General features: G+C 45.6%; 1 protein-coding gene across 1 annotated transcript; it reads right to left on the bottom strand.

Moving 5' to 3' along the window:
- Window positions 1-11346: 11346 nt before the first annotated feature.
- LOC137541052 (E3 ubiquitin-protein ligase TRIM39-like) lies at window positions 11347-12933 on the bottom strand. The gene has a single exon (XM_068262197.1). It carries the CDS (start codon window positions 12931-12933, stop codon window positions 11347-11349), a length of 1587 nt encoding a protein of 528 aa, XP_068118298.1.
- Between the last annotated feature and the right edge of the window lie 7398 nt (window positions 12934-20331).

Consider the following 20331-nt stretch of genomic DNA (forward strand, 5'->3'; position numbering starts at 1 on the left):
AAGAAGAAGAAGAAGAAGAAGAAGAAGAAGAAGAAGAAGAAGAAGAAGAAGAAGAAGAAGAAGAAGAAGAAGAAGAAGAAGAAGAAGAAGAAGAAGAAGAAGAAGAAGAAGAAGAAGAAGAAGAAGAAGAAGAAGAAGAAGAAGAAGAAGAAGAAGAAGAAGAAGAAGAAGAAGAAGAAGAAGAAGAAGAAGAAGAAGAAGTTCCAACTTACAACCATTTTGGACACACCTTCTCATGCAAACACTTTTCATGAAGTTAATTTACTATTTTTGATACCTTTTTTATTACTACTGCATCACCACATAATCACTTGATGTTTTTCTTCATAAAAAAGGTGGTTTCATGCATCATTGACCTCCAATACAAGTTTTAAAAGCTATTTAAGGCCATCTCGAATATTTTACTCGAATACAGAATCGGATAGTGACGTCGGATATCCGAGGTCGAATCGGATATTCGATTAACTCGAATATCAAACTTCGAATGAATTTGGATAGTTTACTATCTGAATTCGACCAAACTCGAATAGGATAATGAGGTATCCGATCAACACTGCTGCTGAGACACTAATTACCTCACCTGTGCATGTTTGTGGTTTTCTGCAAAACATGCACAGTTGGTGGGGCTTGAGGACAGGGTTGGGGAACTATGACATACACAACTCGGCCTAGTCAGGCTTCATACAAGAGTACATATCGTCCAGTCGTGTGCTACTGCATATCCTCAAATATAAATTTACAGTGTTTAATAGTCGACTCAAATATTTGACCCTCTTAAAGGAAAGATACAAGCGGTCATTAAAAAAAAATCTACTTACCTGGGGCTTCCTCCAGCCCCTGGCAGCCTATCTTTCCCTTGCCACAGCTCTGCTTTCAGCTGGTGGGCCGGGGTCCCCTCCGGTGTATGCCGCTCGCAGTCACGCTCATGTGTTCTGGAGTGTTCTGCACAGGCGCAGAACTACTGTGCCTGCGCAGTACGCTCCAGACCATGTGAGCGCGACCAAGAGCGGCTCTTGTGCAGGTGCAGTAGATGCCGACCTGGCGAGGCCAGCATATGCACCGGAAGGGACCCCGGCCCACCAGCTGAAAGCAGAGCTGTGGCAAGGGACAGATAGGCTGCCAGGGGCTGGAGGAAGCCCCGGGTAAGTAGATTTTTATTTTTTTTTACTTCCTTGCCGTTCTGATTCTTTCCAAATTTTACGGTCTAAAAGAGGTGCAATTTTTTTCACTCTTTCAGACCCTAAAACCTGAAAAAAAATCATTCTGGCAGGGAGATGTGCAACAGAATAAAAAATGTACCTTCCTGGGCTCCAGCGCTGCAGTTTGCACTTTCACCACAAGATGGCGCTAATATACATATAAACGAACTTCTCTATATTTCTCTAATATAGAAAAGTTCATTTTACATATTAGCCCCGCCCCCGATGACGTCACGCTGCCACCACCGCTCTGCTTGGCTGCCGGGTCCCCGGAAGAATAGCGGGGACATGGGGGATCCCGGCGGCCAGGGAAAGACCCCACACTGCCGGGGAGAGAGGTTGGAGTCCCGCTGCGCAGCGCGATCGCGCGCGGGACTCCAAAACCTAGGGTAAAGCTCTGCAATGCCTACCCCGACCTGAGCTCCGGATCACCGCTAATAGCTTCTTTTTTCTACCCCGAGCTCAGGTCGGGATAACCGGCAAGGAGGTTAATTTGCTCGGACCTTACCTTTAGGCTGGAATTTTTTATTGACTCAAGTATAAATCTTTCCAGCAAAGTTAATGGCTGCACTTGAGGACCCGGAGGGGTTAATGACTGCACTGTATACAGTATTGCAGCCATTAACCCCTCCTTTCCCTTAAGTGTAGACAATAACTCCTCCGAACCCCCAAGTGCAGCTATTATAGTATCCGCCCCCCTTTCTGCAGCCTGGTATCATCCCCCTGCCCATTTCCTTGTTGATTGGTGAGGCCAGGACTTTCACACTTGTTTTCTTGGCATTTCCTTTATCCAGAAAGTGTCCCTTACCACTGGATAAATTGCTGCAAATGGGAATGTCACGAATAGTCCACCATAACTCATTGGGCTTGATTCACTAAAGGGTGCTAACCTAGTTAGCACGCCTAAAAGCTTTAGACGTGCACACTAGGGTGCTAAGCAGTTTGCACGTCTAAAGATGTTACTGATCGCGTGCAAAGTTTAGCGCTGCGCGGTGCGTGCAAAACGTTGCACCGTTCGCGTGCTAAATAGCCTGATAAGCGTACTTAGCACACGAAAGGTATGATGTTTCGCACGCATCACTAAACTTTGAACGCGCAAACTTTTGCCCGTGTATTAGCGCGTGCAAAGTGCCTTTGCATGTGCTAAGGGGCTTTTCACTGACGTGCTACCACTTAGCACCCTTCAGTGAATCAAGCTCATTGGGCCTGATTCACAAAGCGGTGATAACTCAGTTATCACGCCTAAAAGACTTTAGGCGTGATATGCTTTGCACCGCTGAGTTAGCACCGATTTGTGCTCTTTATCACGCGCAAAGTCCCGCGCGCAAAGTTTTACGCGCACAATCGCGTAATTCCGCGCGCAGCGCCCATAGGGTTTAATGGACACATCGCGCACACTGCACCGCGCGCCGCGCGATTGCGCGCGCAACAATTTGCGCGCAGGAATTTTGCGCGGGTTTCATTTTATCACGACTAAACTGAGTTTAGGCGTGATAAAGGGCTTTTCACAGGCGTGCAAACACTTTGCACCGCTTTGTGAATCAGGCCCTTTATCTTTTATACTATAAAACAAGAAAGAATGCCCCTTTGAACGTTCCTGCAGTAAAACCTTATCTGAAGCTGTCTCGGTTTCTCTAGGTGGAAATAGCCGATCTCCGTCGGGTCTGCTCTACTGTGCAGGCGCAAGTCTCCTGTGCCTGCGCAGTAGAGCGGACACGACGGAGAGCGGCTATTTCCGCCTATCTCCGTCAGAAGAGCCGCAACAGCGCCTCCGCTGGAGCCTGAAAAGGTAAATATTGAACAGGCTGTCGGGCCGCTGTTCGGAGGGCTGCAGCGAGACCCTCGAGGGACAGAGGAGGACGGGGGAAGCCTCATTAGGATCTGGAGGCTTCCCCCTCCCGAGGTGAGTACCCCAGGGGACGTTTTTCTTGTTACAGTGTCTCTTTAACATGCGTTATGCGGTAATGGATTGCATGCAGTGTGCTGGGATATTGTGGTGCATTGGAGCCCAATCCTCCGCATGCACTATGAACATTGCATAAGCTTACTATTGCAGTGCCACTTTCTGTGTTGATACCCCCATAATGTCACCACTGTGAACATAAGAGGGAGAAATTTTTGGTCCCGATAACAGCCAATCAGCTGCCATCTTTAAAGGACAACTGAAGTGAGAAGACCTTGGAGGCTGCCATATTTATTTCCTTTTAAACAATATCAGTTACTTGACAGCCCTGCTGGTCTATTTGTCTGCAGTAGTGTCTGAATAACACCAGAAACAGGCATGCAGCTAATCTTGCCATACCTGACAATAATTGTCAGAAACTTTTGATCTGCTGCATGCTTGTTCAGGGTCTATGGCTGAGAGTATTGGAGGCAGAGGAACTGGTATTGCTTAAAGAGACACTAAAGCGGAAAAAAAATATGATATAATGAATTGGTTGTGTACTATGATTAATTACTAGAAGATTAGCAGCAAAGAAAATATTCTCATATTTTTATTTTCAGGTATATGGTGTTTTTTCTAACATTGTATCATTCTCTAATATGTGCAGATTACACAATACTCAGCATTCAAAATGATTCTTTCAGAGCAGTCTGTGAACTAATGACCAGGGATGAGCAGAAACTACGCCAGTGCGAATTTACGCATCGTAGTTCGCATCTACGCATCGTAGTTCATAGGCGAAGTTTCAAACCTACGCTTACGAATTTACGCGTAGCGAAGTACCGCTACGCGTAGCTTACGCCCACTATGCGTAGTTAACATGGGTATTGCGTAGTGAACTACGAATGCGTTACTCGCGTCTAATTTTCCGCATGCGATTGTATGCATACAAATTTACGCATTGGAAAGGGGAATGTACGCATAGAAGGGTTCCCAGTATATGCATTCCTCAAGAAATTAATGCGTACAATTTTCTGCATACGGGCATAAGCATCCGCATACACTACGCTTCGCACTACGCGTAATTGCGTATTTTAACGCGTATTCTACGAAATGCATACGAATTGAATATTTGTTTTCGAAGCCGTAGTTTGGCGAAGCGTAATTGCGTAAAACTACGCGTATTTCCAGCGTAGCGAAGTTGGCTGACTACGACCATCCCTGCTAATGACCTCTCCTCTGGCAGAGAAAAAGTAAACAGTTGAGATAATAAAAGTCAGATAACAGCCCTCTCCACCACTTTTGAAAGTCTTAGAAATGAATGGCTTTTTTGCATAGAGATAACAACTGGAGTTTCTTAACTCTTCCTGTACTGGAAACAATTAGACTGATGTATCTGATCTTAATGTTTTATTTCTTAGCTGTACTACACATACAAATCATAATATCATTATTTTTTTTTTTGCTTCAGTGTCTCTTTAAAAATTGAATATGGCAGCCTCCAAATCTTTCTCACTTCAGGCTGGCAAATTTGTTTCCTGGTAAATAATACCAGTTGCCTGGCTGTCCTGCTGATCTAGTTGGCGGCAGTAGTGTCTGAATAACACCAGAAACAAGCATACAGCTAAATCTGCTGCATGCTTGTTCAGGGTCTATGGCTTAATGTGTAAAAGGCAGAGGATCAGCAAGACTGCTAGGCAACTGGTATTGTTTAAAATGAAAAAATATGGCAGCCTCCATATCGCTCTCGTTAGGGCCCGTTTCCACTTGTGCGAATCTGCATGCGTTTTCTGCATGCAGATTCGCATAACCAATATAAGTGGATGGGCCTGTTTCCACTTGTCAGAAATCCCGTGCGGTTTTGTGTGCAGGAAAAATCTGCACGGCAGAGCCATCAGAATTCGCACACCGCATACAATGTATTTAATAGGAAATTTGCATGCACTTTGCGAATTTTAATGCGAATTTGCGAGCATTTTGGCATAAAATCAATGTAAAAGCACACAGGCACTGACATGGTTAAATTCCATACTTACTAACATATGCGAAAATGCCTGCAAATTTGCGGTAAAATTCACAGTAAAATTTGCATCTGCGTACAAATTCGTTTTTGCGTTTTCAGCGACTAATTCGCACCGCACAAGTGGAAACAAGCCCTTACAGTTATCCTTTAAAGCAAAGATGAGCTGAAAATTAAAAGTCAAAATAAACATACAAAAGTCATACTTACCTCCCGTGTAGTATAATTGTAGTATACTCCTCAATCTTTTTCTCCTCTCCTGCGTCATGTTTGCCACTGTGATCAATGGAATTCGCCATCCTCCATTTTGAAAATGGCCATTACCCCATAACAGCTTCCTGGTCAGCACACTGTTAAACTGTAGTATCGCCCTCTTGAGCCATAGGGAAACATGGACATTACCTTGCTCATCAGTTGTCCTTTCAGTTATAATTAAAAACAACTGATATGTAACTCACAGCAACTAATATACTACAGTTCTAACAAAATTTTCTCAGAACTGGAATGAATCTTTGTAAGAAGAAAATGGTGAGCTTCTGAGAGGAACTGACTGGGGGATAAGTAATAATAATTTACAGGTACATTGTGTGTTAATTTTAAAGGAATACTGTAGGGGGGATCGGGGGAAAATGAGTTGAACTTACCCGGGACTTCTAATGGTCCCCCGCAGACATCATGTGCCCGTGCAGCCAGTCACCGATGCTCCGGCCCCGCCTCCGGTTCACTTGTGGAATTTCAGACTTTAAAGTCTGCAGACCACTGCGCCTGTGTTGCCGTGTCCTCGCTCCCGCTGATGTCACCAGGAGTGTATTGAGCAGGCCCAGTATGCCCCTGGTGACAGCGGGAGCGAGGACCCGGCAATGCAGGGGCAGTCATTTTCAGACTTAAAAGTCTGAAATTCCAGAAGTGAACTGGAGGCGGGGCCGGAGCATCGGTGAGCGGCTGCGCGAGCACATGATGTCTGCGGGGGACCATTAGAAGCCCCGGGTAAGTTCAACTCATTTTCCCTCAACCCCCCTACAGTGTCCCTTTAAATACTTTTCCTGGTTAGTGGATTTCATTTGCTAGAGCAGTATTCACTAGATAGCTCATGGGATTTGTTAGTTTGGAGAATGTTTGCTATTTAGTGCAGGTTTTGTGCAGCAGTTCCTGTGTATATACAGCAAAAACGCTGCTCTCACCCCCTGCCACTATGTACAGACATTTCAGTCTTGTGTGATCGTTTGGGTGACAGTTTCCAAATCAAGTGCTGTACAGACAGAGGAGTGCTGATGTTTGCATCTCATCCTCGGCTGCCCTTGACTTACTATGCCCTCTCCATTAAACAGGCTTTACATCTCCCCTACATTGTTACTTATCCCGCAGTCTCAGAACAGATTGCTAAACTATACTGTGGGGCAGCTGTACAGATGGCAGATTTTCACGATAGTCGTTCAAAAAAGTCATCTTTAATTACGTAGATCTAGTGTCTGTGTGTGCCTCAATGTGTTGTTAGCACCGGTCGTGTACACAGGAGATTCTGGAGACAAGCAGTGCACACAAGGAAGTAAACAGACACCTTTCTCCATGTGGCTCCAGTCACAGAATACACCAAGAACAATAAAAACATGTAAATAGCAGTGTGACTCACTGAAGTGACAACTGTGTGGGATTTTTACTTTTATTTGGTTTCTCCACAGATACAGAGATATAACACAGAAATCATTAACATGCATAGATTATTAAGTGGGGAACAGATATTCCTATTGAACAGTAAGTGGTTAAAAACAAAACTTCTGGTAATAGAGAAAAGTTACAGGAGCGGTCACGTGACCAGTGCAGGAGCTGCATCAATCTTTGCGCCCAGTGTAGCCACTGTCAATATAAGTACAGCCCAGAGGGCACAAAGCTCCGCCCACTGACCTGCCTCAGTCATGAGGACTGCATTACACAGCCCCTCCCTTATGTTCTTTTCTCCCAGCTCCTCCCTGACGTGTGTGATGATGGAGGGGGAGGAGCTTGGACAGTTTACAGGCTGCTATTCAATCTAAGCAAGCTGCATATGACCCTGGCACAGGATGCCAGCTCTGCAAGGGATTTACATAAGGACATTGCTGTGTAAAATATAATGCTTACATTGTATCATCCTACTAAAAAAAACTGAAAATTACTTTATGAATCAAAATTAATTACTTTTTACAGAATATTTTACTGTATATTTTTACCATTTTACAGTATTACGGTACTTTATAAACTATTTAGTAAATTGCCCATTGAACAATATTCCCTCACTCCGATTTACATTCTCAAATGTAACATAATACAGGGGCTTATACATGAGTTTGTAGGCTTGTTCAGCAATCTATAATGCACTGCAGTAGTGAGGTCGCACCACATGTGCAAATGCAATCCAAAGAAGCAATCAGAAAGTATCCAAAGGGTCTGAACACTGTCCATTTGATCACCATCCACCGTTTCAGGGCCAAGGTGGGTCCACCGTCCAGGTTATGCTTTGACAAAGGGGACCTAGTGTGGACCGGAAACAGTCAATGGTGATCAAATGGACATCTGGTGTTTCAGACAATGAGATTTCAACATATTTAAATAATGTAGTACATTCTACTAATATGTTGTTAAAGAGGAACTGCAGCCTAAACAAACATACTGTCATTAAGTTACATTAGTTATGTTAATTAAAATAGATAGGTAATATAATCTCTTACCCACCCTGTTTTAAAAGAACAGGCAAATGTTTGTGATTTCATGAGGGCAGCCATCTTTTTGGGTGAAAGGAGGTGACAGGGAGCATGAGACACAGTTCAGTGTGCTGATCACCCCTCCCAGTTGCTAGGCAACATGAATAACAACATAGGAAATCCCATCATGCTCTGCACAGCATCAGGGGAAAAAAGCCCGGGCAGTTTTCTTTGATGGGTGGAGCTTAGCTAAAAATGATGGTTTGGTAAGAAAAACAAAGTTCTGATGCTGTGAAACTGTTAAAGAAACACCAAGCCTTTTCAGTGCTGCCGAGTAGATTTTTAGTCCAGAGGTTCACTTTAAGGTGCATACTTGAAAAAAAGATGCGTGGAAATTGGAGCGCCCAGAAAAGCCGATATCAGAAAATGTGTTATTACTACAGCTTAACATAACCCCCCCCACACACACACACACCTAACCTTAACCCCCCTCATGACTAACCTTAGCCACTCCCCCACCCTTCATTTCTAACCTTAAAGGAAAGGTCAGAGGAATTTAAAAATTAAAAATCCACTTACCTGGGGCTATTTCCAGCCCCTGGCATCCATCCTGTGCCCTCACCGCAGCTCTGGTGGCTCCCGGTCCCCTCCGGTGGATAAGCCAACCTCACCAGGTCGGCCTCCAGGGTGTGGTTCACTCATCGCGCTGACGTCATCTGGACTGTACAGCGCCTGCTCTGTACAGTCCAGATGACGTCAGCGCAACTCTGAGAACCGCTCGCACAGGCACAGTAGGAATCCTGCGCCGGGAGGGGACCCAGGACCACTAACGGTGAGCGGAGTTGCGGCGAGGGCACCGAACGGCTGGCAGGGGCTGGAGGAAGCCCCAGGTAAGTGGTTTTTTTTATTTTTAAATTGCTTGGATGTGTCCTTTAACCACTTCAGTCCGCAGGTGTCCTTTAACCACTTCACCCCTAGGACAGAAGCAATTTTTCCGTGTCAACGCTTCTCCAATGCATTTGGCCAATAATTTTATCACTGCTTATCACACCTAAATGATCTATATATTTTTTCTTATTTTCTTTCTTTTTTTTTTTTTTTTTTTTCCGTCACCAATTTAGGCTTACATTTTGCTAAGAATTATTTTATTCAAAATGCATTTTAATGGGAATAATAAGAAAATAAATAAAATCCATACATTTTATTTGCCCATTTGTCCCGGTTATTAAAACGTTTACAATATTTCCCTAGTATAATGTATGATGTTAATATTTTATTTGGAAATAAAGGTGCATTTTTTCAGTTTTGCATACATCAATAATTACAAGCCCATGTAGGCAAAAGATAACAGTAATATACTCTCACAACATACATATTAAAAAAGTTAAGCCCCTAAGCTAACAATTTTTTTTTTAAATGTCACCTTTTTTTCAACGTAATTTTTTTGTTTTGTGTTTTTTTTTTTTTTGTAACTACTGGGGAGGGTTAATAAAGCTTTATTAAATGTATAATGTATTTTTTTTTTTTACTTTTTGGCTAAGCACTCTCCCGCTAATCATCAATAAGTGTTTGAGTGTTTTTTTTTTTGTTTTACATTTTTACATGCTCCATGATTTTAGGCATGTTGATTCATTCACAGGGAAACGGTTGGATCGGGGAACACTCGTACCCCTTCCCAAATCAATCCCCTGTAATAGCCACTGGGGCCCAGCCGTGTGCACGCATATACACACGCACACCCGCCACAACAACGTTGGATGAATATATCCATCCAGTCTGTCGCTGAGCGGCTCCTGCTGGACAAACATTTTCGTCCAGTTGGATTTAAGTGGTTAATCGCCCCCACATGGCTAACCATAAGCACCATCGGGAGGGCACCCACTACTTGTAGCCGTATTTTGCATTGTGGGTGGCCCAATATTTATCGAGCACCCAAATTTACTCCCATTGGGCACCCAAAATTCCTGCTTCCGTTATGGTGCCTGTTTAAGCTTTCTGTTAAGAATAAGTCGTGCAATAAAAATAAACTTAGTAAACTATGTATAAAATTAGTTTTATATCATCCTTTCTTTTGATTCATTCATAGAAACTCCTTTCAGTACACCTGAAAGGACAACTGAAGAGAGAGGTATATGGAGGCTGCCATGTTTATTTCCTTTTAAGCAATACCAGTTGCCTGGCAGCCCTGCTGATCCTCTGCCTCTAATACTATTAGCCATAGCCCCTGAACAAGCATGCAGCAGATCAGGTGTTTCAGACTTTAAACTCAGATCTGACAAGACTAGCTGCATGCGTGTTTCTGGTGTTATTCAGATACTACTGCAGAGAAATAGACCAGCAGGGCTGCCAGGCAACTGGTATTGTTTAAAAGGAAATAAATATGGCAGCCTCCGTATACCTCTTACTTCAGTTCCCCTTTAAAGCAGTCATCAGGCAAATGACATGAAAGCCGATTTACTTACCTGGGGCTTTCTCCAGCCCCTTGCAGCTGACATGTCCCACACCGCAGCTCCGCTCTAAGCCGCCGGCCCAGGGTCCCTGCACGGTGTCTCGCCAGGCGTTCTCTACTGTGCCTGTGCGAGCGCCGCTGTCAGTCAAGGCCTCGTTGCTCACAGCTTACTGTGCAGGCGTAGAACTACTGCACCTGCGCAGTACGCTGCGTACAACTTGGGCTTGATTGACAGCGGCACTTCCTGCAGGTGCAGTAAGGACGTCCTCTGCACCATGTGGGGACCCCAGGCCGGAGGTTGCGAATGGAGCTGTCAGCGTGAGACAGTCAGCTGCAAGGGGCTGGAGAAAGCCCTAGGTAAGTAAATTGGCTTTCATGTCGTTTGCCGCGTCCACAATCTTGTGACACAGGTACAGGTGCGCAATCGTGCGGCGATGACAACAGCCACAGTGAATCGGATCTTTGAGATCCCCGACAACTCCGCGCAAAGTACCACTTGACTTCTCATTTGTGCCAGTCGTGTATAGTCTCGTGACGTCGCGCATACCCGCCGGCTGGAAGATGGATCGTGGGATACTCGTCATCAGGGAGATGTCGCTGGATACATCTTCCTCGTCACCACAGAGAGTATTAAAGTGAACCTAAAGTCACTTAAAAAAAACGAGATTAACTCATAGTGATAGTTCGCGTTCCCAGCCTGTATATCGCCCCCTATGCTGCTATTGCGGCCAGGAGGTCGCAATAGCAGCATAGGGGGCGATATACAGGCTGGGAACGCGAACAATCACTCGCGTTCCCATCCCTGTCGGCCGGTGACGGCCAAACCGGAAGTGCTCGCCGGCGGGTCCTGGGACATCGGAGCGGAGCTGCGAGGGCACCGATCGTCTGCAGGGGGCTGAGGGAAGCCCCAGGTGAGTTAATCTCGTTTTTTTAAGTGACTTTAGGTTCACTTTAAGCTTTATACCTATATCTACATGTGTCAAAACAAGGTACATGAAATGACTACATAGACCTGCTCCTCACCCAACAAACACGGTTTTGTGGACAAATACCTTATCATTTCACTTACAATCTGCTTATATAGGCCATGACTGAGATGTGGTCAGAGAGGCTAGCCGCTACAGTGATTCCTCACCCATGATGGTCACCCAGGCGCTGTCCCAGACACTTATTGCAGCATGGAGGGGCTCAGTGAAGGTGGCGCTGAAGGTGTGTACCGCCTTGCTCAGGTTGTTTAGCTCATAAAATGAAATAAGTCCGGCTTTGTAATCTAAATGTACCCTGAATTTCCGACAACCGAATTTAATATTTAGCTGGGTCTGCTTCTTGTCGTGCAAAGCAAAATACTGACTGTTCCACCTGCACAAGCTCCAGGATTTATCGTTCTTCCCAATAATGGCCTGGCTTCCGTCCCTTTCTATGCTGGGGTACGTCATCCCTACCATCCAGTTCCCTGATTCGCTGCTTTTCACTTCCCAAAAATGTCGCCCATCCGAGAAGCTTTCTTGACTCAAAACCTGGTGATACTGGAATCGTTCCGGCACTTTGGGGCGACCTTGATTTACTAACCAGGAGGCCGTTTTACCATCGTCAGAGATAGAAACGTTGTTGGCGGCTGTTTTGAGGTCAAGCGTTATATTTGTGTGCCCTTCCGACTGCAGCTTACGTCTTGCTCTGTTGAGAATGTCAGATAAACCTTTTTGTAACCTCATGAAGAAAAAAGACTCATCCAGGTGTTCTTGCATTGTGTGGTCTTGCTTCTTTAGCTCAGGTTGTTCCATGCTGGTTGTTCTACCGATGTCTTCACTGTCCACCTCTGGTTCCTCCAAGACAGTGATGGGGTCATTCATGTCACAGATCCTCTTAATGTGGTCCATCTTCTGGCACAGTTCCTGATTCTTGGTGTCCAGTTCATCAATCTGTGCAGTGAACACACCCAGTGTGCCTTTTTTCTGTGTATTTAGTTCCTGCAGGACTGTCTCTTTCAGCTCCTTCAGCAGCTTCTTAATGTCAGAGAAGACAGAAAGCACCATTTCATTGGCTGCAGCAAACCTGCTTTCTAGTTCTTTCATGGGCTGTTTTAGATCTTGGATTGATTTTTCAATTTTAGTTTTTTCTGCTTTTAGTTCCTCAGAATACATCAGGAGTTTTTTCTTCTTCTTTTCCGAGGATTCGGTGAGCAGCTCCATCTGGTGTCCGGCGTGTTCTCCGGAGATATTACACCCGGCGCACACATAGGCAGCGTCATCGGAGCAGCGGTATATGAAAATCTGGTTATGCGTAGAACATTTCATCTTGCCAAAATCGGTGGTGGGTTCTGACAGAACGTGCTCTGGGGACTTCCTGTGAACTCTCAGATGTTTCTCACACAGAGAAGCCTCACACATCAGACAGGACTTAACAGCGATTACGGGAGAGTCAATACAATACGTGCAAAAGACCTCTTCTTTCTGATGAGCTTTTGATAAGTTTTCTGTTATTTCTGCTATGTTACCGAGTGTAGTGTTCTTCTGAAGCACAGGCCTGTGCATGAACTTCCTGCGACACTGAGGGCACTTATAATGGTCAGACCTTTCCTGCGAATCCAATGTTTTTTCAATACAGTCCCGGCAGAAGTTGTGTCCACAGCTCAGAGTTACAGGATCCTTATACATATGTAGACAGATGGAACAGTCCAGCTCCCTTCGCAGTTCTGACGACGCCATAGCGGGATCATAAAGTGAAAGTAAAAACAGTTTCCTTCTTAGTTTCGTGACAAGCAAGAAGATGGGTGTGTGTGTGTGTATTAACTCTTTGGTGCCCTGATTGCAGCATCTGCAATGTGCAGAAATGATCAGAGGTGGTTTATCTTTGTAAAGGTTTCTTACATAAACATGAGTAAAGGACTAATCACATAAAATGTGCCAATAGCTGTGCTGTCACACTGGGGCAGAGATATCAGTAAGGGACTGACACTTTTAAGAATGTTCTCTGGAGTATATGCAGTGGGCGGGGCTTAAAAAGGGCGGACTGAGGTCAGTTTTATGTCAACTTGAAAGTGAGAACAGAAAGGGCAGAAAATTGTATGAAAAGTTGAACGCCTGACTTTTTTTATTTGAAGTCAGAAAAAACACCTGAAAGTAAACTGCAGCCTCCTCTACCCTACAACGCTACATACACATAATATAGATGTGAAACATTAAAATGAAATGTGTGTATGTAGAGACCAGAGGCAGTTTCTAGCGTTGGTGACTAGGGCACAGCACACCCCTCCCACTCCCACACACATGAACAATATGCGACCAATATTAGCACGTTATTAGACAGGTGGCATCCTATCACGTTATTGCACAGGTGGCATACGATAATGTTTTTTGCACAGGCTCCTATCACGTTATTGCACAGGTGGCATCCTATCAGGTTATTGCACAGGTGGCATACTATAACATTATTGCACAGCTGGCATACTATTACGTTATTGCACAGGTGGTGTCCTATCATGTTATTGCACAGGTAGCATACTATTACGTTATTGTACAGGTGGCGTCCTATCACATTATTGCACAAGTGGCATCCTATCATGTTATTGCACAGGTAGCATACTATTACGTTATTGCACAGGTGGCATCCTATCAGGTTATTGCACAGGTGGCATACTATAACATTATTGCACAGCTGGCATACTATTACGTTATTGTACAGGTGGCGTCCTATCACATTGCACAAGTGGCATCCTATCATGTTATTGCACAGGTGGCATACGATAATGTTTTTTGCACAGGCTCCTATCACGTTGTTGCACAGTTGGCATCCTATCAGGTTATTGCACAGGCGACATCCAATCATGTTATTGCACAGATGGCATCCTATAGGCTGACCAGGCGTCCTCTTTTGCCCGGACAGGTCCACTTTTTACGACCTGTCCGGGCCGTCCTCCCGGATTTGTGAAATGTCCGGGTGAAGAGAGCTGAACACCGAGCGAGCCAAGCTGTAGAAGAGCCGCTTTGTTCAGTGTGTGAGTCAGGCACAGACTGGTCAGGGGGGAAGGGGGGCAATCTCCCCCCAGGCAGCCTTTCATTCAGTGATTTAGGGCAGGTCTGGTGTATTCAGGTTTGCTGTTGTAAGGCAATGTGAAACTTGAGGCTAGCTGATAAAAGTGCAATTAGAGGGCAGGCCAGCTTGTAAATATACACAGCATGATGCAGAGCCTGCCTGGAAGGTCCCTGGGCAAATATCTGTCTGGTCTCTCCCCATTGTTATAATGACTGCATGTGTGGATAAGGCGTTAAAAAAGTTGAAAAGTTTTTGACAGTCCCTAGACTCCAGGAGGGCTGCTTTCTGACTTGTGTGGGAGACTGGCAGGGCCTCCTGTTTTCCTGCACTTCATTACAAACACCTTTGTTAGCTTAAATTAACCCTAAAGTGTTCAGTTAAATCACTGAGATATCCAGCTTTCAGTATGGGCAAATTAATAGCAAAACGTTCAGTACAGCATGTTTAACTTGTCTTTTCTCAGCAGTTACAGTTTTAGGTTGAACAGAAGACATACAGCCATCCAGTTCAGCCAGAATACTAATCATTGTGCTTAAAGAGAGTCTGAAGCGAGAATAAATCTCGCTTCAGACCTCATAGATAGCAGGGGCATGTGTGCCCCTGCTAAAACGCAGCTATCCCGCGGCTTAACGGGGGTCCCTGATCCCCCAAATCTCCTCCGTACAGCCGGGGAGCGCTTCCTGGTTGGGGCAGGGCTAACCGCCGCAGCCCTGCCCCACGCGCGTCTGTCAGCGCGTATCTCCGCCTCTCCCCCGCCCCTCTCAGTCTTCCTTCACTGAGAGGGGGGGGGGAGAGGCGGCGATGCGCCGCTGATAGACGCGACTGGAGGCAGGGCTGCAGCCGTTAGCCCTGCCTCCAGGAAGCAATAAATCTACGACCAAAAGACGACCAAGGTTTGCGGGGGTGGGTTTGGGGGTGAAGGGACCCCCGTTTAGCGGCGCGATAGCGGCGGTTTAGCAGGGGCACACATGCCCCTGCTAACTATGAGCTCTGAAGCGAGATTTATTCTCGCTTCAGAGTCTCTTTAACTAGCATGGTTTTTACAGTCTTCTCTGGAGTTCTCACCATGATTGTCATTTGTCACCTGCCTGTGTGATTTTATTGCATTTTGTGGGGAAATCTTCTGCAAATCTGATTGCATTTTGTGGTCGGCCGGCCCTCCACCACCATGTGGTCTGGAAAAAAAAAAAACGGCCCTCCATGCCCGCGAAGCTGGACAGCACACTGCTAAGGTCTTGTATATTTGGCCCCACCCATGACCACGCCCACATGCTGTTGTGATCGTCCTCTTTTTTGGAAATCAAAATATGGTCACCCTACATCCTATCACGTCATTGCACAAGTGACATCCTATCACGTTATTGCACAGGTGGCATACGATAATGTTATTGTATAAGAGTGAACAGAGGGTGGGAAGGTCTGTTCGGGCTGCAGATCTTTAGAAAAAGCTGCAGAGACGTGTCAGGGCCAGACGCGCTGCGCTGTGTGATGTGCGCATGCACAGTGGATCTGGGGAGGTACAGGCAGCCACATTGGAGAGGGGCTGTCAGGGGGTTACAATAGCAGATCCATAATGTACATTTGCATGAAAATGAAAGTAAAATATAATAGGAGATGGAGCGTCAATGGTTAGTAGCAAGTGAATTAGCTTGGACAAAGTACTAGGGGGCGGAGTCTTGAGTCCCAACCACTGAGCTGGAGATATGAGAGATTCAATATAATGTTATAACCAGAAAAGACAACACTTTGTATAGTAGATAAAACTACATGCACACCAAGGGATTGATTCACTAAACCGTGATAACTCATATCACGGTCATTTTCGCGCTCAATCGCGAATTTGCTCACAATCGTATATTTGCGCGCAAAAATGGCTGCATTTCCTTGTGTGAAAATTCATGATTGCGCGCGAAAACTTGCGATATCGAAAATAGCCGTGATATGAGTTATCACGGTTTAGTGAATCGAGCCCCATTTGCAGTTTCTGTTACAAAGGAAGTCAACTGCAGTACATTATAGGTATAATGGTGCCCTCTAGTGGGGGAAGTTTCTCCTTACATAAAGTTGTGGTAATCGGCTAAATCGATAGTTTATGATGGTTATGAAGTAATGGTTAGCTGTGAAAAACAGTATAGTGGCATGGAGACACCCAGAATAGCAGGCTGCACTAGGGTGATGAATGGAAATATGTAAATAATAGCATGCATTCTAAAATATATCAATTAAGATGAGTGTAATGATTGGTGTCAGCAAGAGCAGATTTTCTGATTATTGGTGATCTGCAGTAACACCAATAATACAAGTATAGCAAGACACAGGAAACTCAGGTGTAAGATAGTCTTTGGTGCAACAGTAAATATTGATAGAGATACCCACTATCCCAGAGGGGCTGGTAGAAGGGGGTATCTCTAAAGAACACGGTAAACAGTACTCCAGCAGGCTGGAGACACAGAGGAGTAGTGATAGTTTCACCCGAGGAGCGGGTGATGCACAGTGAGACAATGTAGAGTGATCACTCGAGGAGCGAGTGATTCAGACTGTACTGCAGCAGATGATCCCCTAAGGGGCAGGAGATCCAGACAGTACTGTAATAGCTAGTCACCTGAGGAGCAGGTGATTAAGACTGTACTGCAGCTATCAACCTGAGGAGCAGGTGATTAAGACTGTACTGCAGCTATCAACCTGAGGAGCAGGTGATTAAGACTGTACTGCAGCTATCTACCTGAGGAGCAGGTGATTCAGACTATACTGCAGCTATCTACCTGAGGAGCAGGTGATTCAGACTATACTGCAGCTATCTACCTGAGGAGCAGGTGATTCAGACTATACTGCAGCTATCTACCTGAGGAGCAGGTGGTAACTAAACTGAGAGTCCCTCACCAGGACTAAGCTCCCTGGTGAGGGCAGAAGAGTCAGACAAGCAGGTTCGGCAACACACGGACAGATACGGTACAGAGGCAGGAAGCTTAATCAGAGTAATAGTTCAGGCAGAGTCAGCAACTATGTCAGATAGGCAAAGGTACCAAATCAGAGAGCAGAAGAATAGTCAAACTAGCTACCACACTTTGGGATCTGACTAGGTCTGAGTGCTAACACGTAGCATTTGCAACAGCAGACGCGGAACAACTGACAGGCAGGTCCTATATATACTAAACGTGCTCCATAGCGCCGCCCCAGTCACTCAGCCAATCCAGAGCATAGCTGGAGTCAGCTGACCGAGTGATCAGCTGACTCCCCTTCTAGATGCATAAAGGTCCTTTCCTTAGTCTATGAGCGATAGAAGGACCAGGCAAAGCACCAGCATGTAACTGTGCGGCGGAAACCGCCGGCTGCGACGCGGAGATAGCCGCCATGCCGCTTGCTGTTGCGGCAGTATCTCCGCTATCCATTACAGTACCCCCCCTGAGTAGTAGACCCCGGACACCTCCTACCCGGTTTCCCCGGGTGTAACTCATGAAACTCTTTCTTCAACTCCTCTGCATGCATGCGACAATCCGGCACCCACATTCTCTCCTCTAGGCCATAGCCCTTCCAATGAACCAGGTACAGCACAGAATTCTGCACTAATCGAGAATCCAGAATCTTCTCGATCTCACACTCTGGTTGATCGTCAATCATCACGGGGGGGGGAAGAGGAATCCACATGCACAGCAGGTTTAAGCAAAGAAACATGGAATGATCTCACACCTCTCATGCTGGCTTGGAGATCAATCACATACGTCACATCATTAATTTTTTTAGACACAGGGTACGGGCCTATGAATCTGGGTCCTAACTTGGGAGACGGTTGTTTCAAGGCTAAATGTCGAGTAGACACCCACACCTTATCTCCTGGGGGAAACTTCCATTCCACCGACCGCCTTTTATCTGCCTGTTTTTCTGAACCTGGAAGGCTTTCCCCAGATTTCTCTTTACCAGGACCCAAATTTCCCTTAAAGCCCTTTGCCAATCTTCTAGAGCCGGAAAAGGAGAAGATGCTACTGGCAAAGGAGAAAACTTGGGAGATCTCCCCGAGACCACCTGAAATGGAGAGAAACCTGAAGATGAGCTCTTCAGGTTATTATGCGCAAATTCTGCACCCAATCTGATTGCGCATCCGCCACGTAACACCTAAGAAATTGTTCCAGTGACTGGTTAACCCTTTCGGTCTGACCATTGGTCTGTGGGTGGTAGCCTGATGAAAACGAAAGGTCCATATTGAGCTGACGGCAAAAGGCTCTCCAGAATTTCAACACAAACTGGACTCCCCTATCTGACACTACATTTTCCGGAATGCCATGCAGCCGGAAAATGGGCCTGGATGAAGAGATCAGCCAATTCCTGGGCCGAGGGGAGTCCTTTCAGAGGTACGAAATGAGCCATTTTACTGAACCTATCCACTACTACCCAAATGACCATCTTGCCTTCAGAGCTAGGGAGTTCCCCTACGAAGTCCATGGACAAATGAGTCCAGGGTTCGTTTGGCACTGACAAGGACTGAAGGGTACCCACAGGTGCCTGGCGAGATGACTTACTTCTGGCACACACAGCGCATTCTCTTACAAACTCCTTGCAATCGAGTGCCAACGATAGCCACCATACACATCTAGCTAACAGATCCTGAGTTCGAGCAGCTCCAGGATGCCCTGCATTCTTATGGGTATGGAAAGGTTGCAAGATTTGTAAGCGGAAGGGAAGTGGCACATAAAGAACCCCCTCAGGCTTCCCCTCAGAAATGTCCTGTTGGTAAGGCCTTAACGTATTTGCCCAATCTTTCCAGGTCTCCGTGGCCGCTACCATTAGCCTTTGAGGTAGGATGGTTTCAGGGACTGTAGGCTGCACTGTCTCAGGCTCAAAGCACCTAGAAAGTGCATCTGCTTTGACGTCCTTGCTCCCTGGAGTATACATTATTACAAATCTGAACCTTGAAAAGAACAGGCACCAGCGGGCCTGTCGGGGACTGAGTCTTTTGGCCCCTTCAATGTACTCCAAGTTCTTATGATCAGTATAAACTGTAATAGTATGTTCTGCTCCTTCAAGCCAATTACGCCATTCTTCAAAGGCTAATTTAATGGCCAGAAGCTCCCGATTGCCAATATCGTAGTTCCTCTCAGCTGGAGAGAACTTACGAGAAAAGAAAGCACAGGGATGAAGTTTGCCTTGTAAGCTCGAGCGCTGAGACAGTACAGCCCCAACCTCCGACGCATCCACCTCAACGATGAAGGGGAAGGTGACATCCACATGTCTCCGAATGGGAGCAGAGCAAAATAGCTTTTTAAGAGTAGCAAAGGCAGACTGTGCCTCTGCCGACCAATGGTAAGTGTCAGCCCCTTTTTTGGTAAGGCTGGTTAGGGGTGATACCACAGAAGAGAACCCTTTGATGAATTTCCTGTAGTAATTGGCGAAGCCAAGAAATCTTTGAAGTGCCTTCAATCCTACAGGTTGAGGCCACTCCAATACAGCAGAGACTTTTTCAGGATCCATGGAAAAGCCTGAAGTGGAAATGATATATCCCAAAAAAAGGGACCTGTGTGACCTCAAAGAGGCACTTCTCTAACTTTGCGTACAACAAGTTCTGCCTTAGTTTTCTTAACACATACTTCACATGTTTACGATGTTCTGTCAGGTTGGGAGAGAAAATCAGTATATCATCCAAATATACTAAGAGGAATTTTCCCAGAACCTCCCTAAAAACTTCATTAATCAATTCTTGGAAAACGGCGGGCGCATTACATAACCCGAAGGGTATAACCAGATACTCGTAGTGCCCATCGGGTGTGTTGAACGCCGTCTTCCATTCATCACCGTCCCTAATGCGTACAAGGTTGTATGCCCCTCGAAGATCCAATTTAGAGAAGATACTAGCATTGGTCACCTGAGCAAACAAATCGTCTATCAAAGGCAGTGGATAACGATTCTTTACTGTGATTTTATTTAAACCCCGATAGTCAATGCAAGGTCTGAGCCCACCGTCCTTCTTCTGCACAAAGAAGAACCCAGCTCCTGCTGGAGATCTAGAAGGACGGATAAATCCCTTGGCCAGATTTTCTTTAATATACTCCTGCATAGCCAACTTCTCTGGTCCAGACAAA

Source organism: Hyperolius riggenbachi, chromosome 12, assembly GCF_040937935.1.
Source record: "Hyperolius riggenbachi isolate aHypRig1 chromosome 12, aHypRig1.pri, whole genome shotgun sequence".
Lineage (NCBI taxonomy): Eukaryota > Metazoa > Chordata > Amphibia > Anura > Hyperoliidae > Hyperolius > Hyperolius riggenbachi.